Consider the following 26,879-nt stretch of genomic DNA (forward strand, 5'->3'; position numbering starts at 1 on the left):
AAAGAAAGAAAGAAAGAAAGAAAGAAAGAAAGAAAGAAAGAAAGAAAAAGTAACAATGGATAAAAAGATAGGGAGAGTATTTGATAAGCAACTCAAAAAATAAATTAAGAATAGGAGGGAAGAATTAAAAGGTAAGTTCCAATAAAAGAATTAACAACATGAAACGAAAACGCATTCACAACAAAATTTAGAAATGATCAAGAAGAAAAAGGAAACTCTTACTCTGGCCCTGTATCTGGAACTTATGGCATTATTTTTCTTTTATTGTAGCACAGACCCATTTCCAGATGATCAAGTAGGGAACTTTGAACCTTTTGATTATAAGCCTCTCTAAGCCTTTTACAATTGTGGCAGGTGAAGCAGGTAGTTTCATCTAAAGGACAGGCACAGGGTCCCAGCCTTTTGCTAAAAATTAAGAGTTGTTCTGACAATTGGGATGAATGGTGAATTCTGTTGTCACGGAGGCAAAATAAGCCTGGGACTCCTTCCACTAGAAAAACGCATTTCCCAATTGTCATTAGTTCCAATGCCCAATTTGTCACTTCCATCATGACATTATTTCTGAAGAAGCGTGTGTGATTATAAAGGTAATCTAATCTTCACCACGACAGCCATGGGAATAGAGACGCACGGGAGATGGTCACATGTGCTGGTGACTAACACCGTGTCCGGAGGCAGGCAGCTCTTGGATCAAATCCTGGCACCGTTATTCTTTACCTATTGTAGTGACCTCAGGTAATTTATTTGACCTTCCTGAAGCTCAAATTCCTCCCAGTTAAGATGCAAATAATATCTACATCACAGAGTTGTTGTAAGGATTAAACAATGTGAAATAGTTAAGTTGTCTGGCTACCCCCAAACAAGGAAACCTATTTGTTTCTCTTTTTTCAAAATCAGTATTAATACCATTCACTAATATTAATACAGAGGAAAACAAGAAACCAGTAATTTTTTTCAGGGTCCATAATCAATGCTCATGATACTTACTAAAAAGCATTTCTTCAGAATAAAAATGATACTCATAATCATTGAATTACTAAAGATGTTCAACGTGCCCCATGGTAAAAGGGTGAATGTGTTAAAAACACATACTTTATACTCTAAAACTGCTTGTCCAGTATGGAAGCTACTAGTTATATGTGGCAGCTAAACACCTGAAATTGACATATGCTTGTAAGCACAAGATACACACGCAATTTCAATGATTTAATACCAAAAAACAAATAAAATACAAAGACATCATGAATCATTTTTAAAAATCAATTGCACAGAGAAATTTTTTGGATGCACTAAGTTAAATTATCAAAATTTATTTTGCCTATGTCTAACTTCTTTTACACGAAGCTCCTAGAAAATTTTAAATTATACATGTGTCTCATACTATATCTCTAGGAGAGCTGCTCGAAGCAATCTGTTGACACCAACATATACAATGGTTTTTCTGACACAGGATAAAGTCATCACAAACTGATAACTAAGACAATTGTGCAATTGTCTTGAGCATTTCTTGGATGCCCCTCAGTTATCTTCCCTCTGTGTTCCAGATCTTAGGAGACTTGAGGACAGATGTACTATTGGTTAAACTCCCAAATCTAATGTGGTATCTTCTCTGCATCATCGAGCAAAGTGTAAGCCATTGTTTTATTCCTAACCACATTAATCCAAATGTTTTATTAAGGGAAAGGCTTTCCCCCCCTTCCCTTCATTTTATTTATTTTTTAATTTAAAAAAAAATTTTTTTTTTAATTTATTTATTTTGGAGACAGAGCATGAGCAGCGGAGGGGCAGAGACAGAGGGAGACACCGAATCGGAGCAGGCTCCAGGTTCTGAGCTGTCAGCACAGAGCCTGACTCGGGGCTTGAACTCAGGTACTGTGAGATCTTGACCTAAGCCTTAGTCGGACGCTCAACCGACTGAGCCACCCAGGTGCCCCACCCTTCCCTTCATTTTAAAGAGCAATTGCAGTTTTCAGGAAATGCCACAACACTGGTGTGAAAGTGACCGGAGGCACAAGTATTCTTTGATGCCCTGGATGTCTAACCTCAACAAGGAAAGATGAAAGAAGATCCAGTGGTCGGGGTCTAGAGGATAGGATTCCATAGCTTTCCACCAAAGTCACACCAAACAAACCTCTCCCTTGCACAGCACCTCCTAACTCATCACATACACACTCTAACATACACAGGTACCTTTATCTTTCTCCGGGCCTTTACCCGGGGAGGAGGTATTATTATTCTCATCCAATAAATGAAGACACAAACTATGGGAAAATAAGTAACATGCTCAAAGAAACAGCGAGGCACAAGTAGAACAGTTCAGATTAGCCAACTCTACATCTCAAGCACACTGCTTTCTTGGGGGTGGAAAAGTACATTGGAAACCCACACCCTCAGAGATCTAAACGCTTGGCCTGGCCCCTTCACCACTTGTGATGTCCCATGGGTGACATGCATTGCTTAAAAGTAAATTCACCTTTTGACGTGAGGTACTGTGCTAGGCAGAAAGGAGGAATCAAATGCAGTTCCTACCCTTTAGTCACTCACAGACAAAGAAAGGCTCAAATAATGAGCCATAGTCTAGTGTAGGTGAGAGTGGGCTCCAGCCTCTACCCCAAGCCCTTTGTCTCTTGGGTCCACCCTCATTCTTGGACCTCCCTCCTGAATAGCAGCAGCCAGTCTGAGATGATAGGAGGCCAACTTTTCTTCTCTCCTTCCAGGGGCTCCTGAAACTATCTGTTTCCAGAAGGAAGGCGGCCATGGGGCCCACTCCCTTCCCTGAAGCTGGCAGTGTATCTGGTTCTATCACCTGAGAAGGTCCTAGGGCTAATTGAAGATTACAAAGGCTTTAGGGCAGAGCCTCGCATATCTGTTCTTTGTATAAAACCGAACCTGGAGTAAAGCACCACACTTAACAACCACCGCAATCAATAAATCATAGAACCCTGAAACACTGAAACAAATTCTACCAAGTAAGCCAAGCAAGGACAGGCTCTACCAGAGGATTGGGAGAGAAAGGAGTGAGGGCTGGCAACTATCCTAGTGCAAATGTATTAGAAAAACAAAACAATTTACTTTCTCTACAACCTCATTCTCCCTTCCCTCTCCTTTTGTCTCTCCCTTTCTCTCTATCTCTATTTCTATCACACACATGTACACACACACACATACACCGAGTCACACACACAAGAAGAAACCTCAATGTTAACCCCCAGTATTAACTTCTAGACACTTCCTCCCACTCTAACACAATAGAGACAACTCTGAGCACCAAGACTGTGGCAGGAAACAGAAAGGAAGAATAGGGTGCCCCTCACCTCCTTTTTGGGGTCCCAGGCAAAATTTCAAGATGGATCAAGTGCGTCTTTCTTACCGTCCTCTTCTCTGTCCCTGCTGTCCCCTCCCAGGCACCCGACCTCCTGAGCTGTGGTAACCAGAGGCTCCACATTCCACCACTCCACTCCAGCCTCCGAATCCCCCAGGGGCTGAGCTCGAAAATTCCAAAGAGATTAATAGATAAAAAGATGCTACACTTTGCTATTTGAATGGTTTAGCAGTCCTTTAATCTCCGTAGATATATTTTCATTGTAAAATGAAACACATTGTATCCCACATTAACTTCTAATGGAAAGAATTTCAGGTGATGTAATTAAAAAAACAAAACAAAACAAAACAAAACAAAACATGTTTTCACCAGTCTTGGCATTGTGGGGGTGGGAGGGGAAGAAAAAATATTTGGGGGCAAGGGAGCCATCCACAGATGGACTGGAGATCCTCTGGGCTCCCCTAAACTGCTTTACTTTCCAAAGTTCCTCTCTGACCCTTGCTTGTGAGCAAAGATCCTCGGAAGGATTAATTCATTTGCCATTGCTGTTGGTTTTCTTTCTTCAGTCTCACTAAAGAGGAAGCAAGAGCTGACAGAGGTGGGTGACCTGTGTGGTTCAAAGGTGGAGGAACACAGTTAATCCTACAATGCTGGAGAAGGCAACATTTGCCTAATAATTACTCTATGGGCAAATGAAGCCATATATGCAGAAATTTGATTTCATGTTCATCCATGACCCAGGTGTTTGTAACTCAAGGTCAAGCCTCCAAATAAAAGTTTCAACCATAGAGCTCCTTGATGCCTCTCGCCCCTTGGGGAAGTAGGGTGAGGAGGTAAGACTATCAAGAAATACTGTATTCTCAGAATCCCGTCTAGTAACACCAGACACTACCTTGCAGCCCCTGAGGCAGATCTTAACTCTGGAAGATAAGAACAAAAATAGGCCAGGGGTGGGGAAGCCGCGTGAACTCTAGTCCTCTCTTCCTTACCACCCCACATGCTCAAGCTAAGCTTCAAGCGGTAGGGGGAACAGCTGGGTTCTGGTCTCCCAGGCCTGTCCCCAGACTGAGAGATCGCAACTCGACCTGAAGTCAGACCTGAAGTCTGCAGGAGAAACCCCACATCTCTCAATACTCTTCATTTATAGAAATGTGGTAGCAGGATCAGGTTGGCCAGGCAGTTTGCAAAACAGGATTTCACAGGCACACAGAGGCACAGTGTGGCTACTTATCTAAACAAAAAAGCCTGAGCTACACCTGGGAACTGGGCCATAGCAAGCCTGACCCAAGGAACTAAATTCCCTGATGTCGGGAATGTCCAGTTAGAGTGAATGAGAGGCCTGCCTTTATGTTCTCCAACATGGGCTGCATTTAGATAAGTCTTCTTCACTCCCTCACTCCCCACTCCACCCCTGAGCCTGTCTTATAGCAAGTCCAAAATAAATGTTAGTTCAGTTCAACAAAAACGCTAATTCTAGCTAGAGGTTAATAACCACCATTAACAGGCAATGTCAGTTCTGGCTTTTTCCTGTGACTTCCCAGCTGAGTCTATCACATCACTGTAGCTCACTGCACCGCATCGGCATGCAAGAAAAGCTTTCTAAGAAACAATCCACACAAGTGGCCTTAGGAGCTTGCTCCATGTTCTCAAGGGGGAAGTGCACCAGACCTCAGGGCTGTGTGCAACCACTGTGGACAGACATTGTTAGTTTATCACTAGGAAGGCATCACAGTCCATTGGTGTAAGACTCAAGTGGCTAGCAGCACTATGCTCTGTGACTGTACAGATCCTGGGACCCTGGGGGTCTTACCTGCCATCCTACATGTCCTGCATGGAAGGACTGCAATATCTTTTCTAAATTAGAGCCACAAAATGTTCGGTGATCGTGAATTAAGAAAAAAAAAATTTTTTTTCTTTTAAGAAAAAAGTAGAATCTATAAGTTTGATTATCACGGAAGAGTTCAAACACTGTTTGAATGTTAAACATTGTTTAAGTATCCTGTAGTTCAAAGCTAAATTTTTAAAGTTCTTTTCACAGTGGGTTATAAATGCATGTATTAAGTCTCAAGACTCGATGCCATGTTAAAATGACTATACTATAACTCATTAAGATTTCTGTTCTTCGTTGTATAAAATTTTATTCTAGAAGTTTCTGAGAAGATAATATTTCAGATAGTATTTAAGAGGAGATGTATTTGCTATTCCCCTCATTCTCATTATCCTTTCTGGAAAAGCTATTTGCAACTCAGAGTCCCAAAAGTCAGAAAAAGAATCAATAAAAATTGCCTTCATAGTAACCATTGCTTCCTCATCTCATGTTTTGAGCTTTGCCTAAATGTTGTTCTATCTAATTTAACAATTAAAATAAAAAATCTTTGATTGATTTCTCCAGTGTAGTGTTAAGGAAAGGTTAACTGTACTGAGGTTCACTAGCAAGAAATTAATAAAGGAATCAAGCACTCAGCTCTCAATAAGACAAGACTACCCAGATTTCTAGTGGGAATATTTCATAGCACAAGCATGTTTTCTTTGGGGAGTTTAACTCACCAAAATTATTAAAAATTGAGATCAAACACTGGTGCAAAACCCCAAAGGAAATCATACTAGAGTGGAGAGATTTTTATCAAATAAAAACCTGAAAAGGTGAAGTTTTTATAGTAAAAAATAAAAGGCCTTCTCCTTACAAAAGGAAATCCTACTATGTTTAGGGATCAAACAGCAAAACATGTATGGATGTCTAATGCGTAAAAATCATCACTGTGAAGTGAATGCAGATTTCACAAAGCCAAGCTTCAACAGACAAGCAGCCATCACCTAGACTAAAAGCCACTCTCATTCTTGTACCCAATAAATGCATCCACCGAGAGGTAACAGCAACCAAGCCCTGGAAAGGACTAACACTGGGGAAAGAAAAAGAAAAGAACACAAGGAGAGAGCAAGAAAGTCAAAAGCATAGTGTGTATTCTGCAGTTCCCTAAGGGTACACTGAGATGTCTGGATTGCAATACATAGGATATTATTATTGTGACTGAGATGAAGTTAATAAAACCCAGCATACAGACTGGGGAAACTCAGGTCCCCACTGATGGAATACTTCCCAGACAAGATATTTTAGGTATATATGTACCTCCGCAATTTACAGCAATCACTTAAACGAGAAAAAGAGAACAGAGAAAACTCATATATTATTTTTTCACTTTATGAGTCTAAGACATCCCCTTTGTAATTTATATAATTTCTAAGAGAAAATATTAAATTTAATATTTAAAAACCTAAAGAGATCACTTAAGCCACAACATATAAATCCATGAAGATCTTATTTTCATCCTTAATGTTATCCAAATGGTATCATCCAGCCATAGGAGTGATGTTATTCTGCTTTTAACAATCTTTGAGAAGTGTCATCCAAGCCCAAAGTGATTTTCCTCCCAGGGGAAGAAACAAACAAAAAAAAAAGATAAATGATAAATCACAAAGGACAATACAACTTTCTAGCTTCATTAAAGCAAAAGACCCTGGTAGAGTAGTGCACCTTTTTAAATCTGGGGTAATCCCAGGTATGAAACATCTCAGTCTCAACGATTCCACTTCTAGATCCCCTGGATTCGTAATTTCTTTAACTCTCAAATAACTTGAGCCACAAAATCAAGCATATTTATGTAGCCTCTGCCCCACCCCGAAAAGGCCACAGTTTCAAAGCAGACCCAATCTCACAAACTCAACACGAAGTAACAGAAGGACGAGTCTTAAGATTTTTTTTTCAAAATCCATATTAAAGGAGAAAGGGGCTCCTTCCGGGGTGAACTCCAGTGTGGCCATGGTGCCCTGCCTGTCATGGTAAGAGCGGCCACTTCATCTTGGTACCACCACTGCCCGCATCTACATGAAGATGAAAGAAACTGTACCTAACAGTTCCCGTGAATACACATGCATCTCTTTATTTTGCTAAGAGAAGTAAGATGGACAAATGATACGTTTTCAACGAGCAAGCCTGTGTTTATTATATATCTGAGAGGCTGGCGACAACAAAGACGACTTCGTGAGTTCTATCAAAGGGAAAAGAGAGCTGGACCCCAGAGGCTTTCCTTGGGTAAAGAGAACTGTCTCCCTCAAACTTGTTTTCCAGCTATACATCAATCTTCAATATAATTATGTTTGACAGAATATAAGCTCTTGGCAGTTAACTTGTTTACAATAAACGCTTAGTTTGGGTACATGGACTGTATTTCGGTTTTATAAATATCAAACACAAACCTACAACAGTTCCATTATGGGGCTGAGAATTATTTTGCTATAAATCTTTTTATTGGGGGGCCAAGGGAATTACTTTGCAGCTTGTTTTCCACTAACCACTTGGAATAGTGTGAAAAGAGGTACATTTATACTCTGACCCTGTGCTAATTGGAATTCTATACATTTCCATGGGAGAGCATACAGTATCAGTCCTGAACATGCAGGTTGCCCCCCAACCCCAACATTGTTGTCATGATGGTAAAAAAAAAAAAAAAAAAAAAAAAACACATGCAAGCAAAATGGTTCTTGCTATAGTTTTCGTACAGTTCTGATTCTCCTCAAAGTCTCTTGGGAACTAATGGCCATTTGTGACAGCACTGGCAGGCCTTCAGTGGTGAGCTCCAGTTTGGGGGGGTTTATAAGTTAGCTGTAAAAATGTGCTTAAGGCCCAAACTGACTATATGAATGGGCCTGTAAAAAGAGTTAGTTTTGCTGAATGTTACCTGGAGATTCATTTGAGAAGGGAAAAAAAAAAAAAAAAAAAATCAGGATCACCTTATTTACTCTTGTAAAGTGCCTTTACTTGGGTCTTAAATGTGTGTATAACTTACTTTCAGAGAACAATTTGCTCCTCTTATACCCCCTCGAAAATAAAGGGTGTTCAGTCTTCTAATACCACACCTGCCACGTCTATAGCACAAAACCTTGTCTGAATGGAGCCTGGGAAGCTGAACGCCAGACAAAGCTTCAGGGGTACCCTGGCTTAGCCCCACTCCGTGAACACTCTTCTCCAGCATGCACCTTCACTAGCATGCAGCATGCCTTCTGGGGTTCAGATGAGGACGATTCGTCCTTGCAGAGTTTCCTCACTTGTTTTTAATTTCACAATGACCTTGTAATCAGATTCCTACAATAGTTCAACTCTAATACGGTACTAATGTTCAGAAAATACTCATTTTTAATTTTCCAAAATACCTACTACTGGGGAGTTCAGGCACTTTATTGTTTAACAGTGAGATTCCAACTTCTTTCCTTCTAGTCAATGCTACAATTTCAGGTGACATAAAATAAAGAATTTTTTTGTCTCTCCCCTTCTGATAAAGACCTGAAACTGATTTATAAGTTTCAAGAGTCATCAAATAGGATTTTATTAAAAATTTTACCACGTAACTTTCATACATGAGAAAGAGAAAGAGGAAAAATATTTTCATTGCATTATCAGCCCCACAGGTCTTTCTTGTTAATATCAAAAGCACTAGTTTACAGTGTGAACTAATGGAAAATTGTTCAATTCACCTAAAATAATCAATCTTTTTTTTTTATTATTTAAATAAGCCCTTTTAAGACTTTGACTATTTAACTGCTATTTACTCGGGGAAGGGGAGACATGGAGAAGGAGACTGTACAAAAAAAGAAAAAAACTTTTTTAATTGTACAACAAAAATTCCCTCCAAGGCAAAAAGACATTATGCCAAGTTCCACCCAGAATTAATGTTTAGGTTTAAATTATAAAGTCCAGAAAAAAACAGAACCACTAATAGACCCTTAAAGCTCGTGGCATTCGTCGCCGCTGTTAGGTTATGTAGATGCTAAAATTGAAAAACCCTTTGCTGACAAAAGTATTTTAATGAAGGTGCTATTAAGTAGACTCTCTGAACTGAATTTAAACAAAACAACAACAAAAAAGCCTTTTGAGCTGTTTGATATAAATTCCACTCTAAAGGGGATTATGCTTGGGACAGTTCTGGGATTATGAGACCTCCACCAGTAAGGGTTTACTGCCTATCTTATTCCTTTCATTTTAACATCCTCAGAAAGATTTTTAAATATTGAACCCAAGAAAATTCTTAGCTACAGATCAAAGAAATGTTCTCCTTTAACTCTGTTAAGGTTGTCCAAACTTTGGGCTCCAAATACTCTGATGGCCAACATTGTTTGTGGTTTTAGTATCCCCGCAATGAGCAGGGGTTAACTCCACTGTCTGGCTAAGTCCACTGTCATCACCAAAGTTGCCAGGAGCTCACAGTTTCTATGAATAGAGTAAGAAATACAGCCCAGAGTGAAAGAAAACTAGCCACTGATTTTGGCTGCTGCCGGCCAGCTCACTCTGAGTTGCCAGAAGCTCCACTCTGGGGAAAGAGGCAGGGAGGCTGAGCAGTGTGAAGGATCATGGACTTAATAACGGTTCCGATGATGGCCAATGGAGGCCAGAGCCTATATATCTCAAGTGACAGTCTATGCTGCCTGAGTGAATGTCAGTGATGTGTACACATGGAAACTCAGGGTCCCCCCACCGACCCCATGTGTGCTGAGAAGAAATAAGGGTGCTCATCATTCACCTTCAACTCTCTCTCCCCCTTCAGCCTGGTTATGCCTTCCAGAGGAGGAACAGCAGGTCCAGGATCACACCTAACCTTTACCAGGGAGAGCTCCATTGTCGGAGAAACAGTCATCATGTTTGTCTTTCATTTACAGAGGTTTAAAAGAAAGGTGGGGGAAGGGAGTTATACCTCAGGTAGAATATAAGAAAATGTGATTGCCCTTCTCAAACTGCATATAAAGACAAAATCAATGAGCACTTTTAATTGTCTCCTGAGCAACCACCTCCCAGGGGCTCCTTTAGGAACTTCCCAGGGAGGAGAAAGAACAAAATGGTCTCTCCCAAAACAGATTTTAGCTAATAAACACAGCAAAGTAAGTGAAAAGCATTTCAGTTATTCTGCATCCTCTCCAAGACTAAAAATTTGTACATTGTGTGACAGGTCCACCTCATTTTTCTTAATGATGTTTTTATTATTCTTTCACTCAATTAAAGCAGAAATGGATATTGCATCTTCTGACTGTATAATTGTTATTGTAATCTGTTTTCGATCACTGCTTGGGAAATGGGTCCAAAACAACATAAACTCTCCACTGCCTCAGAAGGCAAGTCATTTTCTTTTACTACGACACTTAAAGAGACATTTATCATGCTGCTCTGTTCACATCTTTGGATTATGATAAAAGAAAGTTCTTGTTCTGTTAACCAAAAAAATATAATGTTTTGAAAACACTGCTATGTAAACAGTTTTGACATGAATGCGTTTTCCTAATAAACTATCAATTTTGCCTTTCCTTATACATATAAAGAATTGGAACAAATGCAATAAAAATATGCAATTTTAACACAGGGACCAATCAGGAAATTTGAAAATCAATCATATTCAGTTATAAAAGAACTGATACACTCGTTTTCCAGCCAAATAGAAAAACAAGTAAAAAACAAATTTTTTTAAAGAAAGAAAAAGATATCTCTGCTTAATGTGATGAAATTAAAATTGTTTCTATGAAAAATGCAAATCACCTCTGTTAAATCTTAGTGCTTTGGAAACACTTGCTCTAACCAGAGTCTTATTAATTTTTTTTTTTTTTTTCATATCTGTGCAAGTCTTCAACACATAAAGTCTCTGAGCTGCTGGGCACATTTCAGTAACTGTGTAACCATAAGTGGGCACCAAACAGTCTGGTGTGAAATGCATACTTTTTGATAAGCTTGCAGTGTTTCCTCTGAACTTTCTAATCTTTGTTGTTATGTTAAATGCTATCGTTTAATAACCCACTGTGCTAAGACAGAACTCCATTCCAATGATAAGACAACTAGTGAAGGGCAGATGCAAATTTGCCTTATACTGTGAGCAACTAAAATTGAAATCTACTTCCCTTAGAGTTTTACTATCCTAATGTGTCATAACCACAAATAAAGAACATTCTTCGTACGATATGACTGCCCTAATTTGCTGATAACTTCATTGCAAGGTTCAAATTCTTGAAATTTCTATTAATGCTTTTTTTCTTCATCTTAAGCATTTGCCAAACTAGTAACTAAAATATTCACTAGTTTATTTTTTAAGTTTTAAAGGTACACACATCAGTGAAAATGGAAAAAATACATCCCATAAACCCCACTGCCATAATTATATGTCTAAGGCAATTTACTCCATATTAGGTCATTTTTACCTAGTTTTTAAAAAAAAAAAATCTGGAAGAAGTAAAACTTTGTAGGTGAGAAGAGAAAGACAGAAGTGGTGGAAGACAATTTCTGATGCAGGCTTTCACTTAATTATACTGATTTTGCCACAATTTTTAAAATCACTTGCTATTAAACAGCAAAACAATTCTGCTAATTGAAAACAACAACAACAACAAAATTACAGAGATACAGTTCCATGCTTTTGAAAACTCCACCATGGAACATTTTTACATAAACACTGTGTAGCATGAAGTGCTTGTGAGGCTTGTTTCATGCAAAAGAAGAAAATAAATGTTTGGCTGATCACTGACAATACGGGAACCAATGTGACTTCAGAAAATGGAAAATAACACGCTATAGGGGCTCCGTCTGTGCCTTTTTGGAAGTCTGTAAGTACTCAACTGGCTTTTGTTTTAACTCATACCTCAATTCCTCTCAGGGCCGTCTACTTGGACTTTGAAATATCTATCGCGTTACCTGTAAGTAGTAGGATGATGAATCCTTTGTATATAAAAATCCATTTTTAACACATAGACATTCTCAAACCTCTATTACACTTTAAGATAAAAGGAACTCACAACTCTCTTTACTGGCACCCTAAATTAATGCTAGAGAGCAGTGGTGATTGGAAGTGAGAAAGGCCCCACATAATCAAAGTCAGCAGAGGGAAATCACTCATTTTAAAATCACTATAAAGAAAAGAATGGAAGCAAAAAAGGCTAACTCTCTTCATTTGTTGAGCTACGCATAAAGGTCTTCTACTTGAAACCATTTTCACTTGTTTCTTTCTCTTTTTCCTTTCTCTTTCTTTCTTTCTTTCTTTCTTTTTTTCTTTCTTTCTTTCTTTCTTTCTTAAAAAATAATGAGTTAAAATGTATGGGTTAGATCCAATATTTCACTGCTGTTCTTACTCTTGGGGAGTAGGGGGTGGGGTGGGGAATGTGCTGCCAAAGCTTCTGAAAAGAGAGTTTGGGCTGCTAATTTTCCGTTCACAAAATCTAAATTCCCCTTATGCATCTCACACAACTCATGAAATAATATGAAACAGTATTATATCACTGCAAATTGAGACATTTTTATCAAAATAAAGAGTGATGATGCCAACATTTCATTTGTCATTCCCCACTTGTCACTTTTCACTGACAAACTGTTACACATACAACTTTTGTCAAATGCTCCATCTTTAAATATGTTCCAAAATGCCATTGTATCTCAGCACTCTTATAAGGAAGACAGCAAAAACCACTATGTTACCACACATTAGTTACATAGGTTTAAAAAAAAAAAAAAACCCTACTTATTAAATAAAAGATAGAGGATTTTTATTAATTTACATGCTATGTGGGATAAAGTTTAGATTCCTGAAAAAAAAAAAAAAACAAATTATGAACGTATTTTATTTACCTAATGTGAGATTATTAGTTACAAGAAACTTTGTTAATGGTGAAGAATAGGTTCCTTTTTAGCAACAGAAACCTAAACTCTCTAAAATGACCTAAAAAATAATAGAGTTTAGAACTCATCTAGCCCTGTTAATGTCTTTTTTACAAATGCGTGTAAAGTCTCTACACTGAAGTCTCTTTTCAAAAAAAGAAAACTAAAGGTTTTAAATTATCAAAGTAGAACCACTACACTTGACTGCTTATGAGATATATTTTGCCAGATATACCAAATAATTACCCTGCCCTTCCTGGACTAAAACTGATTTCCATATTCTTAAAATAATTCAAATTCATATTCCTAGACCTCTAATAAATGATGTCTTTTTATATATACATAAATATATATACAAGATATCTAAGACGTACAGACTGATTCTACTAGTCACAACCCCCTGGGAAAAGATTATATTGCTTATTTTCTACAGGGGTTAAAAAACAAATGTCTTAAGGGACATCTATGTAGTTCCAACACACACACACATACACACACACATTTCATTGCAGATGATCTTGAATATATAATGGTCAGTGGGTTTCTGCTGATGGAACACAAGGCTTCCAAAATTACTTGAAACATCAAATTATGCTCAGGACTTTGAGGGGCGGATACCCTATGTTCTGTTTAATGTGTATGTTCCATTGCATATATTTTTTTAACCAAGTATATCTTTATTTTAATAACAGGCCAAGGACTAAAAACACTTTAGAAAAGGGCTATTTTTCTACCTCAGCAAAACTACAGAGGACATGCTAGATTGTTGGATGACCCCAAAGCCTAAGTTCATTCTATTTAAAAGATCTCAAACCCTTAAAAAAAAAAAAAAAAAAAAAAGTAGAATGTAAAAGGGAAATACAATCTTTTCTCTTTGGAAGTAATAACATGAGACCTCCCTACAAGCAAAATGGTGTTCATCCTTGGCTAAAATGAATTTAATGGGTTTTCGTCATTTTACCCAGGTTGACAATATGTGTCTAAATTTCCAAGTATTTTATACATTTCAATACATCAATATCTATACTCTTTCATAGCTGTACTCCCTTCAAAGAGTAAAATGTCTGCCTACACTGGTAATATGGTGACTGCACCTGACCTGAATTGCATTTCTTTTAATCTAAAAGGAAATGTTCCACATGTAGACAATTAAACTAACTGTTGTTGTAGACAATGTTCAGCTCTAAATGAGGCCCTGCCCAACAATCGTGATCACATTTGCTTCCCTATTTGAATACATCAGTGTGTATTGCATAATGATTTTTTTCCCCTTGTAACAAGACAGTTATGTTCTTCAAAGGGCTGCCTATTAGCAAGAAGAAGAGGCCTACTTTGGGTCAACTAGTTATAAGACAACTTTAACAGGCAATTCCTCAACAAGATTAAATCATGATTTTAAAAACAAATTATTTTTCAGGGGAAAAAAAAGGAAATTTTTTCAAAAAACAGCAACTATCTCTAAAAGATATTCACGGTGTTCAAACATTTTCCCCCCAAAAGCCTAGAACATTTAACACCAAAAAAAAAAAAAAAAAAAAAAAAAGATCAAAATTCATAGGAAAATGAAAAATATCAAAAAGATTTCTGATGTTTAATGCCTCCTATCAGCAAATACACCATCTGGTATACTCAAGCGCTGTTCATTCAGTTTAAATAAAGCTGTCTGAAAGTTTTTCTTTAAGCCAAACATTTAAAAATGAAAATGCTTGTGTTAACAATGAATGAAGCACAATAATTTATTGCTATTAAAGCACAACTGGCCAGCGCCTTTCAGCAGTCCAGGAGGAAAGCAGAGAGCTTCGCTTCCTCTGCAAACTTGATTGGCATCACTTTCATTTTATTCTGTAGGTTTCGTGGCTGAAGCATTACACACAGCAGAACCTTTTAGGTACTTATGTTAATGGTGGCAAAAAGGATCATCTGATTCTTATTTTCGTCACCCTTAATAATCTTTTCTTTTTCTAAATCTTCAAATAGATCTGTAAGTTTTAATCAACAATTTCACAAATATAAATTTCCCCACCATTAATCATCCTTTTTCAAAATCCTTATGGAGTGAATTACTAGCTGAGAGGGGACGCCAATTCTAGTAAGTGAATGTTACCCAGCAGGGATATAAAGCTGTCAACACCACGGTGCTCTTGCTTGCTCTAAACTCTCTCCCAGCCTTCCTATGTTTTTTAAAGAGATATTAGCCTTTTTTTTTTTTTTTTTTTTTTTGCCTAGGGACTTTCTATAAAAGCTGACTGTCATACACATCTGAGCACTTATTTTATTACATACATGCTTTAAAACATAACTTAGATAAGAACAAACACATCCTAGAAGGTGTTGGAAAGACAAAGCAAAACTGATCTATGTTCTAATAGTCTTCTAAAGCTAACCACATTGTAAACAGCACACTAACTTTTAAGTCCCCTATTAAAATGCAACCTTGAGGACTGTGATAGTGTATCTGCCACCTCAACTAGTCAAATCCAGACACTAAAATAATTTTTTTTAACAAACACATTCTCACCAAAAAACATACCAAACTCTCTGTCTAAAACCGTAGAATAAGGGCAACAGAATTTACTATTACAACTAAGGCATTCAGAAACATTTATTCACCTCACTGTTTATCAAAAGCAGGAAGATAAACTGCCATATTATTGGGCAACCAATTAACTTAATGATCTCCCCATTTTTAGGGGGAAAGCTTTTAAGAAAGAGAATCACTAAAGATTAACAAATGCATCCTATCAATTTTTGAGCCCTATTTTTAAACCATCTCCATAACATTGACAAGACTGCAATATATCTGAAAATGGTAATAAATGATATAGAGCTATAAATATTTTGTAGTTGTCTATGTTTATTATATTGCTTCATAAAGAAAATTTAAACAAAAGAAGGTAGGGTGATAGAAATATAATCTATTTGATATTTAACCTGTTCAAAAAAAAAAAAGTCTTTCAATGACAAAGAACTTCTAACTAGAAATGTATTTTAAACATTTTTAAAATTTTTAAATTTTTTAAAGGCTTTGCTTTTCTCCCATCTATATACATGATTAAAAGTTACAAAGAAATGAAATTGTTACCAGCTCAACATACATTAGGAAACCACATAAACTTAAACCCCTCCAAAAATATTAACATTCAATAAAAAACTTTACACTGTCAAAATTTTATGCCCTTATATTTTAAAGTTTTCTAAATTAAAATCTTTCTAAATAATCTACTATGCTATACAGAATACAATCTTTCTCTATAATTTTTTTTAAAACCCACCATATGTAAACTCTTTTCACCACTTCACTATTAAGTATTAAACACAGTACTTACTGAGACAAGCTAATACCATCTCTATTTTCACTTTGGAAAGCAACTAATAAGGCCTTTGATATTACTACATTAAAGCTCAGTAAAAGTGACGAAAGCAGCTTGTTGAAACAAACCTATTTTTCCTCTTGAAGACTTAATTTCACTTTATACCAGATTTATAATAAGTGGTCAAATGTGAATTATAGTCTCAGAAAATAAGAAACGCTACCACTATGTCACACTAAATTTAGGTATTCCTGGTCAACAAAATTAGGGAGTTTCTTTCACAGTTCAATATGATGTAGGAATAAAGAAAACACTTTTTTTTTTAAGGAATCACAATTGTTAACAATTACGTTCTAAAATGTTTAGAGACTTCTTTCAATTCAGTGAATTTTAGCAGGTCTTCAGAAAGAAACCAAAATTCTATGTCCAAGTTTTTTCTTTATGCATAAGGCCACTTTGAGAACACATCTCCTTCCTCCAATGATTTCCAAGTTTTTCAATCAAATAGTATCAGCACTTGTATCATCTTACACTTGGTTTTACCATATTTGCTATATATTTTTCTTTCTCATATGCATATACTAAAATATGTCACAAAAAGTCTGAAGTTATTGTTCCAGTCTCAAGATAACACAATAAACACAAATTTTAAAAAGTGGTCACAGAACTATCAAGTTTTCTTTTGCTTCATCGAAGTGTATCTTTAAGCCCCTAAAAATAAAAGGTGCATAAGCCACAATGTATAGCCAAATCATTTCTTAAAGCTTTAAAAATTGTGAGAATGGGTGCTTCTCAAGGGAGATGATTAATATAAGGAACTAAGGCAAACCATTCTGAATGTCTACGGTGAAGAAATAAGAGCAAACTAAGTAAAAATAGAAACGTGTTATTTTATAAAATGTCTTTTAACTCTTTAAAAGGGTATGGACGTTTAGACTTAAGACTTTACTTTGAAATACAGACTATGGCTATTTAGAACATGGGGTTGGAGTTTATCACTAAGTTTTGCCATGGTTTTGTATCATTTCAGGTGTGCTCATATAAAGAATTATGTTAAGTAGGCTACTGCTGAAAATATTAGGGGGGAAACCTCTAGAAGCAAAAAAGATTTAAACTAGTGATTTATCCCAAACACAAAAAAACTGCATGCCATATTGAATTGTGCATTTTGTATGCCAAAACAACTAAGCAAACAGCACATAAGCCTCAACATATTTTAATAATATTTAAGTTTCTTACATATCGCTTTATAAAATTATTTTTCCTGACCACATTAAAGGAAAGTGGTTGTTTAAGTAGTAAAATCTCCAAAAAGTTTTCTTTAAATAATATTAAATGCTTGGAAAGGTAAACAGCATGTAGCCATTAGGACTACTTTGCTATTTTTTTACCTGTTCTGCTGTAATTCATAACAAACTTACAAACGCGTAGGACTTTAAACTGTTTAGAAAATGGTGACCTTAAAGCTTCTAAGGGCCTGGCAGATTTCATGATGCTTCTTTATTTCCCACTTGAACTGTGGCAGGAAATATTCCCAGTTGTTACTAATTTATCTCGAAGGACTGTCCTAACTACAAAGTAACACCAGCACTCCTGCTCCTGGGCATTAAAGACTAGTCCACAAAAGCGATCGCACCTCAACTTCATCTCTACAACAGATACTCTGAGGCAAAGCAAAAGAGTTAAATCACTAAAAAGCTCTCTAGGAAAATCTAGAAACAGTTAGCTGGCTGTGACATAAACCTGCCAACACCTCAGCACACAGTGGCAAAGTGCCCAAAAAATGCCACCCTCTGGGTAAACCACTTTCTTGTTTTAACTCCACATGAAGCTACCAGTTGCAGATGAGAGGCGACGGGGGCATTATTTGGCAACCTGGAATTCACTTCCTGTAATCCTACACCGCGACAGCGCCTAATCAACCTGAACCCTGACACCCGGGCCATTATCGCCGGGCCGCGGGGCTGCGCGCGCCTCCCCGCTCCGGGCTGTTACCTCCCACGGCCTTGGCCACGGCGCCGTTGGGCCTCCCGCGGGCTCCCATGGGGCTGCCGTTCTGCTCCAGCCGGGCCACCTTCACCGGGGGAGGCCCCTTGACGTCGGGGCTGCCGCTCCGCCGGTCGGGGCTGTCCCGCAGACACGGGCTCTCGCTCCGCCGCTCCATGCTGCTCCGACTCGGAGACAAAGTTCCCACCGGCAGGTCGCAATAAAACGCGCAGGGACCTAGGGAGGGGGCGGGGGGGAGGGAAGGGGGAGGGAAAAAAAAAGAGGGAAAACCGCTCACACACGTGATAGACGTTCAGGCCAGTGGCAGAGCGCTGCACCAAGCCACACAAACTTCCTCCCACGCTGCCCGAGGGGCCCGAGCCGGGAAGCGGGTCCCCACCTTACACTGGGCGGCCAAAGGAAGCTCGAGGTGCTGCGACACTGCCCAGTTGCTCTCCAGAAGTTAGCCCTCGGTGACGGTTACCAGGCCAGCGCCCAGGGGCGCCCAGAAGTGGCCCATTCATTGGGACAGGGTTGGCATACGCCGTTCTCAGATGAGACAGCCTCGCCGTGGGGGGGTCAGGGTTGCAGAAGTGAACTTCATAAAAAGGCATCTCACCCACTCGAGGAAGGGATAGGGGATGTACACAAGTCCGTAAGAAACCGAATTAACCACATGATGAATGTGCCGTGAATGGCGGGTTAGGAGCCAAAGGCCTGCCTTAAGGACTCCTTGAATCCCTGCTTTTTATCTTTACCGAGCAAGTCTTGAGACACAAACACACTTTGCACAAAACCAACCCTCATTCCACATTAATAAGCATCCCAAAACATTTGGAGGTATTCACCAGAATACTCTCCAGAATAACCTTCATCACAATGAAGGGAGCTACAATCATTATTTTGGAATGTTCTTATCTTCTTCCGATCCTAAGTGATTTTTAAAAAGCTCTTCAGCATAAAACACAAAAGCAAAAAGCATCTAAATTATTAGGTTAAGAAGCAACCTTCATCAACCCCAATTTAAAATTTTCTCCAAAAAGTTTTCCTCTGGGTCTCTTGGCTGGCAGCGCGCTCCTCAAGGAACCCGCAGATCTCGGCACCCCTGGATTTGGGGGGGGGGGGGGCGGCAGAAGAGGAGGAAACACCTGATGAAACTGCACTCACATTGTCACTGACATCCCCGAGAAGCAGGAACCCTGCACAACAAAGTGCGCTAGGAATCCTCGCGGGCGGTCTCGCCGTGGGAGAAGCCGCGTGTCAAGGAGACATGGTGGGGGTGGCAGAGGGGAGGTGAGAGGAGAGACGCGAAAGATGCAGAGACAGAGCGGAAGGGCTGCCCTACTCCCTCTGCTACGCTGTCCGAGAGGGCGAGCGCTGCTGGGAGGGAACTTAGCCGGACCCGGGGCTTTCCCCGAACTCCCGAGCTTGGAGTGGGAGTCCTCGCCCGGCGTACTTACTGCTCACGGTCTGTCTGTAACTTGGCTGGCTGAGGCTCTGTCCATGGAGCAAAAGTAGAGAATCCAGGGTGGAAAGTTTCTGGTGCGTCGCCTTGCAGTGTTCTCCTAGTCTTCTTTCCTCTTTACTCCTTCCCCTTTTCCTCTTTCCCAGGTCCTAACGTTTAAGGTCCTGGGTCAGGGTGTCTTCTAGTGCAGAGATGGTTGTTATGATGATGATGATTGGGGGGGGGGGGAGGGGGGTAGGGGGAGGAGGAGGAGAGGGAAAGGAGGGTTCCTCCAAAGGGGCACCCGAGCGAGCGGGGGAGGAGACGGCGGAGGAGGGGAAAAGAGGGAAGGAGGCTGAAAAAGCCTTTTCACACCTTCGGGAAGGAGACCCGTTCTGGAGAGAAAGGGCTGAGGACTGGGAGGAGGCGGAGGCGGGCCGGTGCTGCCGCTTCGCAGGTCTGCTAGTTCGCGAGGAGGCGCGGCCGGAGCCTTAGGGCCGGTGTCACCCAGAGCCAAGAAGGCGCAGGGACCCGGGACCGCGCGCGGGAGGAAACGCGGCGGCTGCCCAAGCTGTCACCTCCAGCCTCTCCCCTCTCGGCCGCCGCCGCCAGCAGCCGGAGCCGGACTCACTGACAAGCCGCAGAGAGAGATACACTGAGAGGGAGATGATTATTAGTTGCGTTGAGTCATCAGGCAAAGTGAGTCCTTTTGGGTTGTCCTCGGTTTCCGATTTCTCCCCCTCCCCCTTTCCGTCCCCAAATCTAGCGCCTTCAAAATAATAATTTGGGGTGGGGGTAGGGGAAGTCTCTGGGTTATTTCGGGATGGAGGTTGGGGGGGAAAGATCTAAACCCAAGCCAGACTGGTCCACCGCAATGAAGGAGGAGAGTGGGGGGCGGGGAGGAGGGCTGGGGAGGTTGCGGGGGGAGGGGGGCCCCGCCTGGCAGGAAATTAAACATCAATCAATCAATCGCTGTGAGCCCGGCGACCCAAACAGCGGCGGGGCTGCGGAGGAGGCAGAAGGGACTGGCGAGGAGCGGGTGGGAGGCAGGGAGGAGGGTAGAGAAGGAAGGGGAGAGTCGGCGGTGGCAGAGAGGTGGGGCGAGGACCGCGCGCGTCGGGCGGCAGAGGACCGATGGCAGAGAACCGAGTGCCGCGCGAGGCGGTGGCCGAGGCCGGTGGGTGCGCCCGGGTGCAGGCGGGCGCTGGGGCTCGGGTCTGGTCCTCCTCCTGGTGGCGGGTCCAGGGCGCGGCCGCCTCGCCCAGCCCCGAGGCGCACTCGTCCCGGCGCGGAGGCGGCGGCGACACGGCAGGCGCTGGTTGCCTCGTTTCCCGGCGGAGGCGCAGACCGACGCGCAGTAGGCAACCACGGCTGCCTCGGCTCCCGGTTCGGCTAACTGCGCGGAGTACTTTCGACTTTGGAGATAGGAGGGCTATCGCCTCCCCCACCCACCGCCTCCGCCCACCACCCACCGCCTCCGCCCCTCCGAGCAACTTTTCCCGATGCCTGTGAGCTCCCCCTTCGCGCAGAGCCGGCCGTCCGGGCCCGCCGCGCCGCCGCACGCGCGGGGAAGGCCGCTTCTCTCTCAGAGCCGACGCGGCTGTGGGTCCAGAACAATAGCCCGGGTGTCCTGAGTGGCAGGAGTACCAGCACTGCCCGCCGGGCTGCGGGTGGGACAGGAGAGGGGGCTGCGTGGGGGGCGCAGGGCGGGGGGCATCCCTGGATGACGTCCCTGGAGCGCTCGCAGCGCCGGCGACATCTCGAGCAGCTCAGCCCGGGCCGCCTGGAGGCCGTGACGCGGAGGCAGTGAGGGCGGTGGGGCTGCCTGTCCTCCGGCTGCGGGTCTGGGACTCCTGGGACCCCAGGCGGCTCAGGCACTAGGCTTCGAGCGCGGGCAGAGTGTGCGGTGAGGACCCGGTCTCCTCGTCCCGGGGGAGGCCGCGCGGGGGCGTCCACAGCAGGTCCCGCGAAGGTGTAACTGAGCCACAAACTTTTGCCGACTCCCGCGGCCGCAGCCGCCCGCAGCCCGACTCCAGCCGCGGTGTTCATTTAAGGTGGCGCGAGCACTAGCCGAGCAGGCCGAGCTCCGTCCGCGCTTTTGTCCCTGAGGTCCCGCTTGGGCGCGGGACCTCCTTAAAGAAAAGCACGTGGGCAGGGGCTGCGGCCCCCGCAAGCCGCCTCGGGCGCCGGCTTACACTCGCAGTCCGGACCTGTGGCGGGAAAATGAGGACGCGTCCCCGCCCGCCTTGAGGCCAGTGAAGCCCCTCTGCTGGCGGCACCGCCAATCCCTACCGCACACCTTGTGTCTCCTACCTAAACCCCCGGACCCGGAGGACTCCCAACCATCTCGCTGCCTGAGCCGCCAGTCCCCCTTAAGAAGTGTTGGCTGTACGGCGGCGCCAGAGGGCCAAACTAAATTCGTTTTTGGGAAACGCGCTCGGGTGGTAATTCTGGAAATCTTGGGCTGGTGCACAGAGAGGGGGAAGCCGCGTCAGCCTAGTGTGCCCGGAGGTAGGCCGCCGTCCACTCGCCGCACCTACCCGGTGGGCGGCGTGCGCGCAGCCATTCCCTCAAAAGCAGAGGCCTGGGAGGCGGGGGAGCCTCTGGAAGAGAAAGGGTCCCAGAAACTAAACCTGCCCCGGCCTCTGTCTCAACGCCCAGATCCCGGAGAATCCCGCACCCAGGCGCCGCCCACCAAGTTCCAAAGGAGTCCTAGGCGACCCGGGAGGCTGTCGGAGCCCAGCCGAGAAAGGAAGTGAGGCTTGATAGTAAATCTTCGGGGAGCCACCCTGGGAGTTTTAGGCAGCATTTTCTTTTCCCTGCTTTTTATTCCCCAAATCCCATCTTCCTCACTTCCCTGAGCGAACGGGTCAGAGAAAATGCACAATTCGAAGTCTGTGAGAACAAAGTGGCTCGAGTAAACCAACTCGTGGTAGCTAAAAGGTTTTTGGCTGCAAAGAAACAAACTGTAAGTTTGATCAACAAACTTTTTTTTTTTTAATCTGTAGTTTCACGTCGGAATGGGAAGGGGGTTTTGCAAAAAACAACTACCACTGTCAGAGTTTGAGCCCATTTTCAAAATGGGGAAAGACGCAATTCTTACAAATATCTTAACAACGATAATAATGCTGTTTCTTTCCTTACCTTGGTGTTGAACTGCAGAATCCTCCTCCGGATCAGTGTCCAGGAACTTAGAAGAAATGGTGATATTAGGACTTCAGTACTTCTGGAAAAAAAAAAAAATGCAAATGGTTTAGCCAGGATCTTTCCTGTCTGATTCGTCACTATTATTATATCTGATGATGCGAATGGTTGGAGCGATTCAATCTTAAGTCATTAATGAGCTATTTTATAAACACCACTGTCTGAAGATCTTCATTTACATTTTGCGAAGGATCACTTCGCTAACCTCACATGCTTATGTCAACAGCATGAGTAGGAGACTTCAGTCACACTCATAAACAACACAGCGGTATTGTTAATGGGTTAACATTTTATAAAGCGTAAATATTTTATTATGTTTTGAAAGGAACTATTGATTCTAAATTATTAAACCCCTGAGAAGGGTGATTTAAATAAAGTATACAATTAAGTACAATTAAATGTACATTGTGGCTAGTTTGTTTTCAGATTCTGCACCCTTTTTAAATTAATTGATTTTCTCATTAGTGGAGTTTCTTCTTGTCCGTTTTTGATAATGAACAAAGCTATCATTTTGGGCAAAAGAACTCAACACATATAAAGGTGCATTTAACGTAAAGGAAAATACCAAAAACTGTGGGTTATTACTAGAAATGTATTTTGAATATTTGTAGATTTATATTTAATAACACATTTTACAAATTTCTTTCAATTAAAAAAAGAGAATTCTAGGAAGTTTTGTGATACATGTCCTGTGTGCGGGGGGTTTTTTTCCCCTTGAGTTTTGTCCCTAATAAAGGCCTTTTCTGTTTCAAATTACATAAGCTTTTTACTGCACGATTTTTGTATTGACCTAATTTCGACTGAAGTAAGCAATTATTTTCAGCATGTTTAATTTTTACAATAAGAAATTTTAAATAACGTTTTTATCTTTTGCTAAAATTTTCCACTTTTTAAAACTAAATAAATTATGATTCAAAAGTTTTGTTTGGTTTCGTTTTATATTCCTCAAGTAGTTTACTTCCAAACATTTTTTAAACAAAATCACACTCAAAAGAATTGGTTTTCATTACTTTTTTTTTAAAAATAATTTTATCCAAAACGCATTTGTGCACAGATAGTTTGCTCCAGTGCTCAAACCATAAAGTTCACGTTGGGGGACATTTTTATCCCTCAACTTGCTGCTCACTGACGTTTTTTGTCAGGAATCTACTACCACGTCTTCCCCTCTCCTCCCCCACCCCCAATTTTTTCATATGTCATTTAGTCAAAGGTCGCCTGTCTTTCATAATCACACGGAGATTTGTTATTTTAAAAATCAACGGATCTTTATGCGCTGGGCTTAAATATGCATGTTTTTTCTAATTTCCATGTTCTCCCCTTTTCTCTCTATCTCTTGTCAGGCCTTTCTTCTCCTTTTATGGCCTGCACTTTTACTGACATTTCTTGATTTCTCTCTCTCTCCACACCGAGGTTTCTACTGCGCTAGCTCTTGACTCTGGCCAACCTTCCTTCCCCAATGACCGTTCAGGACGGCCTAGGCCCGACTGCCCGGGCAGAGGGTGCCGGCTGCCCGGCATGGGACACCGGCTCTCGGCCGGACTACCCAGACCTCTGAGGGCCCAGCATCCATCACCAGGCTTCCTGGATTTCAGGTCTGGTCACCCTGGCAAAGAGGCCCTCCCGGCGTTGCGCTGCTTCTTAGAGAACACGGGGAAGTTGTGCCGCGTTTCTCCTCCATTCTCGCACACACAGGCAAAGCTCTACGGGAATTGCCAGCGTCGAAAGCCTTCTATGGCTCCTAGGAACCCACGCAGGCCTGCCTCTCCCGCCCCCCTGCAGGCCCCCCCCCCCCCAACCCGGGCTTGCTCTGCTGGGGGCGAGAGGAGGGCGGGAGGGAATCGTTTCTCTCAAATGAAGCCCACACCAGTTCTGAAGCCAATTTCCGCCGCGGACTGTCCGGGGAGAGTTGGGCGACCAACATTTTCACGAACCGCATAACTGCCCCAGGCTTGGATTGGAAACTGGATGTGCCAAGGGGACTAGGGCCCGAGGCCAGAACGCCCCAGGGGAATGCGCGTAGAAGAGCAGATCAACTAGGGTGGGCTCGAGCCCTTTCCCAGACTGCTCCGGGGCGTCTGGGGACTGACCAGAGCGCAGGGGGCGGGGGACACTTACTTCGTTATCCGCACGCCTTCCTCTTTGGCATCAGAGCCGGGCAATCCCAACCCGCGCCAGGCAAAGATAAATTACTCCTGGCTCCCGCAGCAGCTCTGGGGCCTGGGCGGGGGCGGAGCGGTGCGGAAGCCGTCGGGCCGCCTAAGGTAGGGGTGGTGAAGGTCCTGCTCCCATCCTCAAAGGAACGAGTCCCTGCGGCCCGGCGGAGAGAAGCGTCCCAGGGAGAAGACTGGTTGGGGATGGGTGTTGGGCAACTAGTTTGTGTTAGATGGTGAGCTGAGCACCCAGGAGGTCAGAGAATCCGGAATCGGGAACAGACAATGCAGAGGCCCAGAGGGCGGGAGGGGACACGCGAAGGTCTGCCCTGGAGCTGCCTCAGGCGAGGACTGGGAGCTCTGTGCACTGAGGCCCCAAATGTCGGGGGTGGGAGAACGCGTCGGGGGCGGGCACCGCCTGCCCCGGGTGAGGAAAGCGAAGGGACTTGTCTTGAAGGTAAGGGAGACTTTGGTTTGGAGGTGTGGAAGTGCTTCCTCCGCGGCCGCGGGTTGAGAGGCCCGGGAAGGCGGAGGGCCTGCGGGCTCGGAGCACATCTCCAGCGACACAAGACAACGCCCCCCGAGCTCTTGAATCCTTTCACTCTTTTTCAGAGTCAAGAGCTTAATAGCTGGATCTCCTGCAGCATCTCAAGGAGAGAATGACTGCCCCGCTAATCTAGTTTTTTAAAAATAGAAATCGACTTTAAACGACCGGGAACAAGGCAAGGGGGGACAACACGAAACGCTAAAGGAGCTGCGGCTGCCGCCCCGCCCCCACCCCCGGGCGGCCTAGGTTTGAGCCCGGAATCCCGCTCCAGACTCGCTGCGTTTTCTCTCTGGAAACACCGAGCGAGGAGAAAGGGGTCTGCCCCATCTCTAATCCCGGGGCCCAAGGTAGCGGCGAAGAACCCCGCGACCTCGACTCGTCCCTACGTCCCCGTCGCCCCGGACCCCGGGTCAACGCCAGGGTCCCAGACCGGAGATAAGGCATCCTCTCCCGACAGCGCCACCGCGTGGGCTGCGGCCGAAACCTGCGGCGCCCGTTCATCCCGCTGCTTTCCCGAGCCGGCCTTTCCGCGTAGCCTCAAGTCCACAGGTTAAGGATGCGGCGGGGGGAGGGGGGGATGGGCAGGTCCCCGGCCCAGGCAAACCCGGACCACCCTACACAAGCACCCGCCCGCCAGGCAGAACCTCGGCACCCCAACCCCTTGTAATGAAAAAGCATACCTGGAAAGTCCAGGCCACGGCGCCCCACCCGTACCCCAGCCTGCAGGCTGGGCAGCCTGTGTGCTGAAATTCTCGCCCACCCCTAGCCGGGGCCAGCCAGCCCAGGAAGCCGGGCCCGAGGCGGCCAAGCTAGCTCTAGCAGCTCCGGCGACGTTTAGCGACCTTAGGTCCGCGCTGCTCTCGAACAGCGCGGGAGAGAGCGAGAAAGCCTGCTGCGGGACCCGAGGTGCCAAGCACTTACTGGGACAGAGGACGAAGCGATTAGTCGGTCTGTTTGGCGGCCCAAAGCTGTCTGGAGTGGCGGGGACCCTAGAGGGTTTCCTGGGCTGGTGACTCGCCTGTTCTCTCCATCTCACGAAGCCCCACGGAAACCCTCTTAGTCCGTCAAGCCTTGACCCCCGAGTTAACGCCCGGGTGTCCGTGACATTGGTGTTCTGGAGCTCGGTTCTTCCCCGCCCCGCGGTGCCTTGCCTGGGGGCCCCGCGGCCAAGCCCAGCAGAGCCAGGCATCACCTCGAGCTGCCCCGGCGCTACGTCAGGATTTGAGAGTCCCCACGTCG

General features: G+C 43.6%; 1 protein-coding gene across 3 annotated transcripts in view; it reads right to left on the reverse strand.

Moving 5' to 3' along the window:
• SATB2 (SATB homeobox 2) overlaps positions 1–26,668 on the reverse strand; it is a 193,590-nt gene extending 166,922 nt beyond the window's left edge. Inside the window, exons 1-3 of one of the 3 annotated variants that reach the window (XM_040475780.1) lie at positions 26,562–26,668; positions 22,884–22,965; positions 18,305–18,532 (exon numbers count right to left, since the gene is read on the reverse strand). In XM_040475780.1, the coding sequence (XP_040331714.1) occupies positions 18,305–18,473 (169 nt within the window). In that variant the 5' untranslated portion in view covers positions 18,474–18,532; positions 22,884–22,965; positions 26,562–26,668. Of the gene's footprint in view, positions 1–18,304; positions 18,533–19,755; positions 20,677–22,883; positions 22,966–25,058; positions 26,182–26,561 lie in introns of those variants that run through there. The other 2 variants (XM_040475779.1, XM_040475778.1) reach the window with 2 other exon arrangements.
• Positions 26,669–26,879: the final 211 nt, after the last annotated feature.

The sequence above is a fragment of the Herpailurus yagouaroundi genome, unplaced genomic scaffold (assembly GCF_014898765.1).
Source record: "Herpailurus yagouaroundi ecotype Mexico unplaced genomic scaffold, PumYag 140, whole genome shotgun sequence".
NCBI classification, from domain to species: domain Eukaryota; kingdom Metazoa; phylum Chordata; class Mammalia; order Carnivora; family Felidae; genus Herpailurus; species Herpailurus yagouaroundi.